Source organism: Callorhinus ursinus, unplaced genomic scaffold, assembly GCF_003265705.2.
Source record: "Callorhinus ursinus isolate GAN/ISIS: 27379988/994484 unplaced genomic scaffold, GSC_fseal_2.0 scaffold12, whole genome shotgun sequence".
In the NCBI taxonomy this organism is placed as follows: Eukaryota; Metazoa; Chordata; class Mammalia; order Carnivora; family Otariidae; genus Callorhinus; species Callorhinus ursinus.
Window position 1 is genome coordinate 85023881 of NW_027397074.1, and position 11484 is coordinate 85035364.

The window sequence follows — 11484 nt, forward strand, 5'->3', positions numbered from 1 at the left end:
CTCAAATTCTGGCTCTGCTGACCTCGGGCCAGTTCACCTCATTGTGCTTTGGTTTTTCTTCAGAAGAGGGCACAGCATCTGGCACGTGATGCCAGTGGCATTCTGGAAAGGTCCAGCCCACTACTGGAAGTAACCAGAGCACCGGACAAGCTAGGGCAGTGACGGCACATTCTCTGAGGGGCTGGGTAGACTCTTTCGGGAGGGAAGAAGTCAGTGCAGGTCAGAGTAGCCGTGAAGAAGGTGCTAGGTGGAGGAGAGGGTTGGGGCATGCCGGGTGGGGAGGCGTCTGTGAGAAGCACAGCCTCACAGTCCCCTCGGAGCACTAGGCTGGAGGGCTGGAGTGGGGACCGGGCTGGAGGGGAAGTTATGTTACATGGCAGGTGCGTTACCGAGTCTTAGGCAAGACATTTTCCTCTTTTCAAGTAGTCACTGAAAACCAAAGAAGTTCTCCAGGCTGGTCTTGTTTTACTTCCCAGTGACAGCAGTGAAGCTTCTTCCTTGACACCTTCTTATTGCTGGTCTCCTTCCAGCACTTGTGCTCTCGTGGGTTACCGCCTGGTCTGTGGTCAGCAGTGGACTGGGTCTCAGGATTGACAGAGGCTCCATAGGAAGTAGAGTGGCCCCTATCCTGTTGCTGGGCAAGGGGAGGGGCCTGGGGTCGAAGTGGAGAGAAGAGACAGGGAGGGCCGAGGGGGGGGACCCAGGCAGTGCATCCTTCACCCACGCATTTGCTGCGTGAGCTGCTCCCCACATCCAGCCCTGTGGGGGTGAAGGAGAAAGACACTCTCAGGTATGTTCTCATTGGGACAGTGGGGCGGGTACATCTGAAGCAAATAGAGGACACCACCCAATTTGATACGATAAGGTCCTCTTTCCCGGGCAGGGTTCTCAACCTCAGCACCGTTGACACTGAAGGTCGGATCATTCCTCACTGTGAGGGCCGGCCTATATGTGGTAGGATCTTGAGCATCCCTGACCGGCACCCCTTACGTACTCACTGGGTCCCCATAGGACTCACCCAGCTGTCGCTATCAAAAGTGTCTCCAGGCATTGCCATGTGTCCCCTGGAGGGCAGAGCTCTGGCCACACCATGGAGATGGGAGCCCGGGCCTCCCTCCCCCATTCACAGAAGGTGCCCAGGTGAAACCTGCGCCCGAGGGCGAGAGATGACCAGAGCAATACTAGATCTGGCCTGCCCAGAGCAGCCCCTGTCCCGTCTCCAGCCTGTTCTGCATGCCTTCCTCACCGAGCATACCTTGGGGTGCAGTTGGGCTTGGGAAGGGGATCGTCATCCAATCTGTTTTCCCCTCGGTGTAATTGTGGGTTCTCTTTCCTCTCACACAAGGAGCAGGGCTCAGGAAGGAGAAGATGGGGGCGCTCTGTATGGAGGAGGCTGTGACCCGAAAGCCACCCATTCCATCCTACAGGGAGCCAGTGGAGGTCCTGAAGGACTGCATCATGGACCCTCCCGACAGACTCCTGTACCCCCATGCCAGCCAAGAGGCCCCTGAGCTGTCCTGACAGAGAGCTCCCGTAGGAGCAGGATTCCTAGGGATCACCTTGGAGACCCGCTGCTGCCCTGCCCCTTGGAATCATGGTGACAGGCTCTCTGCAGAACCTAGGCTACCCTAGAATCTTCGTTTGGGGGGACTCTAAACACCAGAAGGGGGCAGTGACAAGATAGTTAAGCCCACCTCCCGGAGAGGCAGGGTAATCAGGAGCACAAGCCTGTTCACCAAGGCCCCTCTCTAAGTAGCGGTGACCTCACAGCACTGAAATGGGCCGAAAGGTTCCGATGTCAAATTCATCTTTAAGGTGCTTCAGGAAATGATCCTATCAGGAAAGATTTCACCCCATGTTCTGGGAGCAAGAGGACTTCTCTGAAGTGGGAGAGACTGTTGGGGGGAGGGGCTTAAGGGGGCATCCCAGCCCCCGCGGATGGTTGGGGAGCTGCAGTGGCATAGAGGAGGCACCTGGGGAGGGGCGGAGGGTGACCAGGCTCTGGGACAACTGGCCTGGCTCTGGGATCGGTCGTCCTGGCTCCATGGCAGATGCAGGGAAGCCTCCCCTCCAAACGGGAGACTCACAGCAGAGAATTTCTCTACCTCCTCCCAGGGCCTCCCTTAGGATGAGGCAAGCAAAACCCTCCGCACAAAGCACTCAAGAGGTCCTCCTCCTACAGCCCCAGGACCATGGAGGAAAGGCTTTACGGGAGGGAGCCTGCTGCCTCTCACCGGTGGCAGCCCTTCTGTGTGACCTGCACCAGTGTTGGACGTGAGCCTGGCTTCCTGAGGAGCGGACACGTCCGAGCTGGCCCCGGGGAGGCTTGTGATCCGGCCCCAGCTCTGCTGCAGGCAGAGGTTCAACCATCATTAATCCCTTCCTCTTCTCGGGGCCTCGATTTCCCGCCCCATGACGTGGCAGCAGAGAATTCAAGTGCCTGCTGGCTCCTGGTCTGCCCCAGGACGGACAGCGTCCCCAGCTCCCTGAAAGACAGACCTCGGGCGGCACAGAGTGGGCTCAGCTGCCTTCAGCCCTTGTCCTTGTCTCTTGCTACCAACGTCCTTACTATGGGAAGAGGTGCTCCCAAAGTGCCGCTCTTCTCGATTTTGCTCTGGGACCCAGCCTGGGAATCACTAGGGGTGCTTGTTAAATATGCTCCCCCCATACGTGCCGATCAGATCCGCGGGACCAGGGCTTAAGGATGGGCCATTGTCCGCAGGATCCTCCAGGAGCCTTGTGGGCCCACTCAAACTTTAGGACCCCCACCCCATCTCTCCGGCCTTCCGGAAGTAAAGCACTTTCCCCTCCAGGGCAGTTTCATTTTGGCAGGTTCCTAGGCTGCTTATCTGGTGGGGATGATGTGGGGCCTAGGTCCTGCCTTCCTAACCACGGATTGTTTGCCCCCCTGCCTTTCGAGTTTCAGACAGGCAGGAAATGGTGCGTCCCGGCCTCGCATCTGGGGTCCCTGCCCTGTGCTGTAAGTACAAGTTGTCTGGCCCTTAACCAGCAGTCTGTTCTCCTCCCAGTCCTAGGGTGGTGCTGGGATCCACTGTCCCCCTGGTTCCTGAGGTTTCTGACTCTCCCTTCCCACCACCCACCCTTAGCACTTAGCCTTAACGCCATCGCCTTCCTGTTTTCTTTAGCTGTGGGCCAGGAATTCGCTCTCACTCTCTGCCTTGTATTTAGCCTGTGGAAATGTCTCTCTCCCAGCCCCATGGTCTAGGGTCTGAGGTATACCGTGGGCCCTTGCAGCTACAGCTCTGGCCATACCGTGGAGATGGGAGCCCGGGCCTCCCTCCCCCATTCATAGAAGATTCTGTGGGAGTTCAGGAGTCTGCCTGAAGCTAGGTGTTGTGGGTGTGAATTGGTGGGATGGAAGAGAGTAAGACCCTTCGAAGTGGGGGCTGTCAGCCCCACCCTATTCCTAGATTCCAAATTGAGGTGACTTTCTGGCAAGCCTCCTCCCCATGGCCCCTCCCATTCTTTAAGAATCCTCAGAGCATGAGGCCAGTCCCTGAAGCAGTGTTGTGTGTGAGTTCCACACACACAATTCCCTGTGTTGCTCTCGGCATGGAGGTGGAGGCCAGGTAGGGAAGCACCCGGCCGCCACATCCATGTACTGAGGAAGCCTCCATTGCCAGCTTTTGGGAAGGTTGGGCCCCTTGGAGGGGGTGACCGAAAATGCTGTTTATCGTAGAGGTTTGCACTATCCACATTTCTCATGGGGGCGCAGGCATGCTAGCTAATGGCAAAGACAACTACCCACCTTTCTGTGCAGGACCCAGGGCTGACACGTGGTGAGCACCCTTACCGGAGACTGTTACCCAACCCGAGCTCTTTGTTTTGTTTCAAGACACTCGCTGCGCTTCAAATCCAGGGCCTGGAGATACCCGTGTTGGAGAGCCGTCCTATTTTTGCCTCACAAGGAAGAAAGCTGAAGGGCACGGGGAATAGAAGGAGCAAGCCTTTGGCCAGAGTCCTAGCTACGCCTCCGCTCCCCTTTCCTTCCTGTAATCTTCGTAGCATCTCCACGTTCTGATCCTGGCACTCCGCCCATCTCTACCCACACCCCATAACTGCTGCCCACAGGGTCTGACGTTCTGAGTTTTAACCGGCATTATAACCGATGGTTTGATTCCAGTAGCCATAGAGACCAGGCGGGAGGGAGCGACCTCACCCCCCTGTCCTCGCCAGACATCTTCGACAGTATAACCTACTCTAGACCTTTGCTTCTCTCCCAAGGCCACGTGGAGTTCCTAGGGTGCTAAGTATTTGGCAAGACGGTGTGAAGATTGGCCAATTGCCGCGTGCAGGTGTCTGTCAGCCAAGGTTACTCAGGGTGATTGGCAAGGGGATGTCCTCTCCTCTTCTGGTTTCAAAGAGGTGCAAATGAGGTTTAAAAAACCATGTTTGATTCTCAACCTTTTGCTACCTGAATAAAGCAGAGTTTATTTCGGCACATGCCTCGGTCCTGTTAAGTCCCGCGGGTCAAAGCTTATCAAAAGCTGATCGAAGCTAACTAAACCGGGCGGCTCGGCAAGCCCGCCCCCGCCGGAGTGACGCGCTCGCGCCTGCGCAGGGGCGACTGTGCGCGCTCCCGGGGGCCTCCCGGTCCTGCTGCGCATGCTCGGCGCCCACTGCCCGGCCGGGACCCCGCGCGCCCGGGAGTCTGCTGTTCGGCCCTGCGCCCCAGCCTGGGCACCCCGCTCTCGGCCATGACGGCTCATTCGTTCGCCCTCCCGGTCATTATCTTCACCACGTTCTGGGGCCTCATCGGCATCGCCGGGCCCTGGTTCGTGCCGAAAGGACCCAACCGCGGGTAAGGATGGCGCGCGGGCCTGGCCTCCCTGCGGACCCCTCCCCGGGCGGCGGCGAGCAGTGCAGTGAGCCCTGGGCCGAGGCGCGCCCGGCGCCGCACTCCTGCCTGTCTGCACCCGCCGCGTTCGGCTCGCCAACAGGCAGGCGGTCGGGGCCAAAGGGCAGAGCCGGTGGTGCTTTGGAAAGGTGGGAGAGCCGACTGACACCGGAGGCAGTTAAGGGGCCTTCCCCTTTTCCCCCTCCAGCCAGCGAAGCTAGAGGCCGTGAGCCGCGCCTGATGCGGTTTGTCCCCCCCCCTCACCAGCAGTGACCTTGAGCGAATGCTACCCCTTCAGGCCTCACTTTCTTCATAGGTAAAATGTGGATGAGGCTGATACCTGCCTTTTAAGGCTGCCGTGAGGGCTACCCGAGGTTTATGCTTGTAAGACTCTTATAGCGCATGGCACGTATTCTGTATTGAATAATTTTTAGCCGGTGTTACTGTTTTTTGAAGGGCCCCTAGCAGATTTCTGTATCTGTTGCACCATTTAGCAGTGTCTGCATCTTATTATCCTCAGTTACGAAGTGCTCTCTCCTCTTGATTGCAAGTTCCTCTAGGTGGAAGATTGTCTCCTTCACCACTGTAGACCCCAGTGCCCAGCACGGGACTGGCCCAGGAAGCTTAGCAATGTTCAAAGAATGGATCAAGTGTAATTTTTCTGGCACTGACTTTCAGGTGCTTTAGGCCAGGGGCCCTGGGGCCTGGTTTGGATTAGGTTTAGCTTTGGCTGGAGGCTGCTTGGATGGATGGGTGCGGTCTCTGCTCTTCAAGATCTGCAGGGCGGGGGTCCCACGGCATTACTTTGTGAACCATTTTAGTGTCTCACCTCTTCTGCAAACCCTGGTGAGTTCTGTCTAACTGAAGTCTCTCCTGCTGCATTTTAAGCTTCTGTCTCCAGTCCACTTCGTGTGGACACAGGTAGCTAGTCCTTGCTCCCTTTACAACGACTCACGCACCTCAGAAGTGGCTCACGGTCTCCTTGCCTCTTGCCAGCTTCTGTTTTCCATCCGTTTGCCCAGTGAAGTTTGCACTCCAGAGACCACTCCATGGTGGGTTGCTGCAGATGCTGCTGGGGCTGGTGGTGGTGCCGCATTAAGATGGGGAAAGAGTGGGTGTGGACAAGGGAGATGAAGGGAGTTCGTAACACGACTTGGATGTGGACAAGGTGGGCTTCCCCCTAAGGTGACCCTTAGAGTTTTTATCTCCCATCTTACAATTCTCACCCTGAATAGAACTCAGCCTCCTGTGTTCAGGTGGCATCAGGAAGGCCAGCAGGAAAGGGGCCGACACCGGGAGCTCTTTAGCTCTGGCCCTGGCCAGGCCTTCCGAGGGTGCTGGTCCCACCCATCCTGATCTGACAGCCTCTTCCATTGCAGAGTGATCATCACCATGCTGGTAGCCACCGCAGTCTGCTGTTACCTCTTGTAAGTACTGCTCCCCGGCTCACAATCTTCCCTCCTCTCCCCAGCCCTGCTCTCCCCTCTGTCCTGGTGGTGACAGATTCCACTTTTGAAAGGCTGAGTCTCTAAAGCCTAGGAGAGTTTGCAGCCTCGTCTGCAGTTTCAGACGGCAGAGAAAGCCGTGGGCTGGAAATCCTGGACTTTGGGGTCTGCTTCCAAATGTGCCACCTGAACAGGCTTTGTCCCGTCCATAGGCTGCAGTGAAGTGAATGCAGTGAGCCAGCTCCGTCTGGGCGTCAGGCCCTCCTGGAGAGACTGCAAAACACAGCTCTCAGGGCCACGCCCTAGGCCCACTCAATCACAGTTTTCAAGTCTGCACTTAGGAGTTCATCTTTTTAATACATGCCCCGGGCATCTGTGATGCAGCCGGTTTTGAACCACCAGATGGGCGGGAGTCTTCAGACTTGGGAAGGGGGCCCTGGGGATAGCGAAGAGGAGTTCCAAGGGATCCAAGGACCTGGGCCGGGTGAGGGAGTCAGCCTCCAGGTCTCGAATGCCCAGATGTTCTCTTCCTAAGACGGCCATTCACCATAGCACCTCCCCCGTTAGGGAAAAAGACACCCCTCCTTCCACCCCGAGTCCTTTTATGTCACCTTGCTCCACGTTTAAATCATCCTACCTGCCAAACCAGGGAATAAGTCCCAAGTTCTGGTTCTTAGGGAAGGCTCTCTGGTGATCAGTCAAGCCTCGGGAAGCCTGTATGGCTTCCCATCATCCTGGGTCCCATACACTCTTTTTATGAGGTAGGCTTGGCACAGTTGGGGTGTACTGAATTCAGAACAGTCAAAATAGGACAGGTGAGGGGCGCCTGGGTGGCTCAGTCGTTGGGCGTCTGCCTTCGGCTCAGGCCGTGATCCCGGAGTCCCGGGATCGAGCCCCGCGTCGGGCTCCCTGCTCGGCGGGAAGCCGGCTTCTCCCTCTCCCGCTCCCCCTGCTTGTGTTCCCTCTCTCTCTTTCTCTCTGACAAATAAATAAATAAAATCTTTAAAAAAAACAAAAGAGAAGACTGATAATCCAGGAAAATTTAAAAAAAAAAATAGGACAGGTAACGGTGATGAGCTACTGATTCTTTAAAAGGTAATGGGTTGTTTTAAAAGTAACTGGAATAATAAATTGAGAAATAACAGTGACTGGAATATTTCTCAAGACTGTCAAATTTTTCAAAATACATAGCATAAGGCCCGCACTTAAAGAATTTTTTACGTGATTGCTTTCAGATTTGGGGTATGTTTTGTAGTTAAAACCTGTTTTATCTAATTGGATCACCAACTATTTATTCCTGTTAGCCGGTTCTCTCCTTTCACTTTGTCTAATGTTAAAGATTTTCTACCTCCTATTAACAACAAAAAAATAAAACTTGTTAAAAATAATGATGACTCTTAGATGTCCGCTTACATATATGAGTGTGTATGGTTTTTCAGAATTCTCCCCACACAGAGCGTCTCTAAGGCCTGTTAGGCTGTTTCTTGGTCCTTCAGGGCTTGGTAGAATGTCCTCATCGGTCCCAGGGAGGGCCGTGGAGGGGCCGGGGTTTGCTGGCTCAGAGACTGGGACAGAGCGGGTGGTGGCTGGGAACAGGCATATGCTCAGGCTGTGCGTAATTGCAGACACCGTCTGGACATCTGGGAAAGGGAGGCTGGCTGCAGAGCAGGTGCACGCAGGCGGCAAGGCGGGGCAGCTTAAGAGAATGCTAGGCCTAGAAATTATGTTTACAAAATATCAGCTCGGGGACCATGCGGATGGTAAGCAGGCTGTGGTTTCTGACAGCCTGCTTGGGGGCACTCAGGGGAAACAGCTAGAGCCTTCCTGATAGGACACCGGGTAGAGCCCCTCTGGGACCTGTCAGGCATGTGAAGCCGTGCCCCTCTAGAGTCTTCGGGGGCCTGCTCCCGTGGGCACCCACAGTCATGCCAGTGGGGCCCGACCCCCCACCCCCAGATGTGCAGCCCGCCGACAGTCCCTGGAAAGCTCACGGGCCTGACCAGCTCCTGTCCTGGCCCCAGCAGGCCTCAGAGTGGGGCTCTCTGGTCGTCAGCCTTCCACAGGAGGTGGTTCCTTCATCTTGCTCCTAAATGTAGGTGATTCTGACGTGCTTCCCGTCGGATCTGTCCTGTCTGCTCCCAGGTGCAGGCTGGGGGAGGCCTAGACCAGAGACGTACTAGGGCACCGCCAGGAGTCGCTTTCAGCATAACCTCTGGAGGCTGTCTTCTCTCATCCCAGAGCCCAGCCCCAACTCGGGTCTTATCCGTCGACAAAACATCAAACGAAACATAAGCCCAAACCCACAAGCCCCAAGGCCACGCTCGCGCGCTGGCTAGGGTGTGGGTGGCTTCCCAGGGCCTTTTGCTCCCACACACAGGCCCTCCGTCTGCTGGGTTGGCCGTGTGATCAGAGGCAGTGTGCGGGGGTGTGGAGGGTGGGGTTCCTCATGTGTCCTGGCTCACCCTCACTGTGCTGTCCCTGGCAGCTGGCTCATCACGATCCTGGCTCAGCTGAACCCCCTTTTCGGGCCGCAGCTGAAGAACGAGACCATCTGGTACGTGCGCTTCCTGTGGGAGTAACCACTGGCACTTCGGCCCCAGGTACTGAGGGCCCAGGCCCTGCGGGTGGGAAAGGGGACTGCTGTGTAGCAAGAGACCAGGCAGGGCAGTCATGAGAGTTCATGTTTATTTTATTTCATTCTGTTTTTTATTTGAGAGAGAGAGCACAAGCTGGGGGGCAGGGGGTGGGGAAGAGGCAGAGGAAGAAGAAGAAGCAGGGAACCCAATGTGGGACTCGACCCCAGGACTCTGGGAAGGCCGATGCTTAACTGACTGAGCCACCCAGGCACCCCAAGAGTTCATGTTTAGGTTCAGGCACTCATTTATTTGGCAAAAAAAGGAAAAAAGAAAAAGTTGCAGAGCACCTAATATTCTTCCTGCCTGGTGCCATGCAGGGCAGCAGGGATTGAGGGAAGACCCGGGTGCTCAGGGGAAGCAGGTCAGGCCGAGCCACGGTGGTGGGTTCGCGGGCTGCAGAGGCGGTGGCCGGGGGTGCAGCATCTTTTCTGAGGGAGGGGGCACTGGGGCACAGGGCCGTGAGACAGTAATCGGACAGAGGGACAGCGGAAGTGAGCTGAGAGGCCAGGGTAGAGACAGGGACGTGGAAGTTCCCCAGGGAGGGTGTGAGAAGGGGTGGTGAGGGGGGGGGCTCCACAGCAAGGAGGTGACCCGTTCATGTGATGTGTTTTTCAGGTGCCCCAGCTCTCTGGGTGACTTTGGCTGTCCTTTCCCTGATGAGCCCTTTGTCCCCACCCTCACAGCTGTATCTGGGTCCCTGCATGGCTTCCCCAGGATCTGCCTGGCTCTGGCAGCTCCTGCCTTCTCCATCCGGTCCGGGCCTCGGGAAGCCTGCAGCTGAGTCAGGCTGGAACAGGAGATACCAGCCCTCAAACTCCCCCTGCCTCTCCCAGGTAGACCCCGGCCGGGAGCTGACACGGGTGGGACTTGCCTTTTACAAATGAGGCAGCGTGTCCTGGGGACAAGGGGTGTCCAGCCTGGGATGCTCCAAGCCTGGGGCGGGCTGGACCGGGGAGAAAGCCCCGGATGGGGAGTCCGCTGGTTCCCACCAGCCCTGCCACTGTCCTGCTGTGCGGCCCTGGGGAGCATCCCTGCCTCCGTGGGCCTCCTCATCTGTGAGATGGAGAGACCCGATCGGGGTGTCACAAAGGCCTCTCCTGGGATTCTTTAATTTTTGGACGCATATAGATGTGAAATTTCTGTAAAAGTCAAAAGTAATGGAAAAACATTCACCCACAAAAAGCGACATAGTGATCTGGGTCGGGATTGAAGCCAGTACGTTTAGGATTCTTTATAGTCACTTAAATGGGCTAGCTCAGAAAACTGTGTCTCCTTAGAATATGCTGTGCCAGCTTCCTCCCCTGTCTTGGTCCCTCCTCTGTGGGTGAGCTCCCTGCTGCCTGGAGGCTCAAGGTGAGCACAGCCCCAGGCCTGGATTCCTTCATTTGACAGCAGTGGGGTGGATTTCAGAGTCCCCCCCCCCCCCCCCCCCCCCCAGTAGCAGCCGCTAGGTCGCCTGGAGTTAGGATGAAGAGAGACAGGTGTGGGTGAGGTTTGGGTGGCACTGTGGCCCTCTGGGCCCATCCTGGCCCCTGAGGCCAGCACCAGACCCGCCTGCCCTGGAGTGGCCTGGGCTCTGTCCTCGGATGGTGAGGGTAGAGGAGCACCTAGCCTGACAAGGCCTGGAAGGCAGAATGTGCAGGCACCAGACCAGAAGGAACCTAGGACCCCCACCCGTGCCCTCCTCCCAGAGGAGTTGAGGCTGAGACCTCAGGCACCCCCCCCCCCCCCCCCCCGGCCCTCCCACCCCCACCACATTGCCTCCCCGGGGGAAGACGCCAATCTTGAATATTTATTGAGTGTATTTATGTGATTCACATTCCATTTAGTGGGCATTATCTTTGGAACAGTGGTCAATTGCGATACTTACCATGTAGATTTCTTGGTTCTGGGCTTGGCCTGTCATTCAGAGCTCTGATTTGGGCCTCCCTTTGACATCCCACCTCACCCCCCCTTTCAGACTCCTTTCCTTGGGATGTCAAGTATGGGTTGTCCTGAAAACCTGATCCACGTCCAGTGGCTCATGAGTGGTGGCCAAGTCCTGGCTGAGGCCGAGTTTGCTGGCTGCCGGTCCTCTGTCCACCCAATTCCCACATGCTCAGTGGGTGGGTTGGGGGGCACAGGAGAGGGGCGTGGGGATGGAGGCTTGGAGCTGCACCTCTGGATCGTGGACACTGAAAATGATATTCTCCTGAGACCTGAAGGAGAAGGTACAGCTGTCCCGGGTTCTGCCCAGAAGCAGTCCTGGCAGAAGGAAGACATGGGATTGTTCAAGCGGAACTCTGACCACCACTCGTCTGTACCCCGGATACAGAGTGCAGGGCTCCTGAGGCTGAGCAATAAAGCAGGTCCCCCAGATCTCCAGAGCGTGGCCTGCCTCATTCCTAAATACCTGAGCACGCCCGTCTGCCTGCTCCCCGGCCCCGGGTCAGTGACCAGCTTCCTGCAGGGGGCTGGAACAGAATGAGCAGAAGGGACTGGCCCTCCAGGGCCAGGCAGTGAAGTTCATGGGTGGCAGTTTAAGAGGTTTAGGGGTGGGGAGGCA

The 11484-nt window shown here is 56.7% G+C and overlaps 2 protein-coding genes across 10 annotated transcripts in view; both read left to right on the forward strand.

The window, feature by feature from the left end:
- Positions 1–4455, forward strand: part of ZNF862 (zinc finger protein 862) — a 35662-nt gene extending 31207 nt beyond the window's left edge. For all 9 annotated transcript variants that reach the window (XM_073899347.1, XM_025854865.2, XM_073899342.1 and 6 more), the window contains one exon: positions 1346–4455. In XM_073899347.1, the coding sequence (XP_073755448.1) occupies positions 1346–1521 (176 nt within the window). In that variant the 3' untranslated portion in view covers positions 1522–4455. The remainder of the gene's footprint in view (positions 1–1345) is intronic.
- Positions 4456–4600: 145 nt separating this feature from the next.
- Positions 4601–11306, forward strand: ATP6V0E2 (ATPase H+ transporting V0 subunit e2). Its single transcript, XM_025854924.2, has 4 exons — positions 4601–4822; positions 6238–6285; positions 8789–8903; positions 9555–11306. The coding sequence occupies exons 1-3, from the start codon at positions 4719–4721 to the stop codon at positions 8880–8882; spliced, it is 246 nt and encodes an 81-aa protein (XP_025710709.1). The 5' UTR covers positions 4601–4718; the 3' UTR covers positions 8883–8903; positions 9555–11306.
- The last annotated feature ends 178 nt before the right edge of the window (positions 11307–11484 follow it).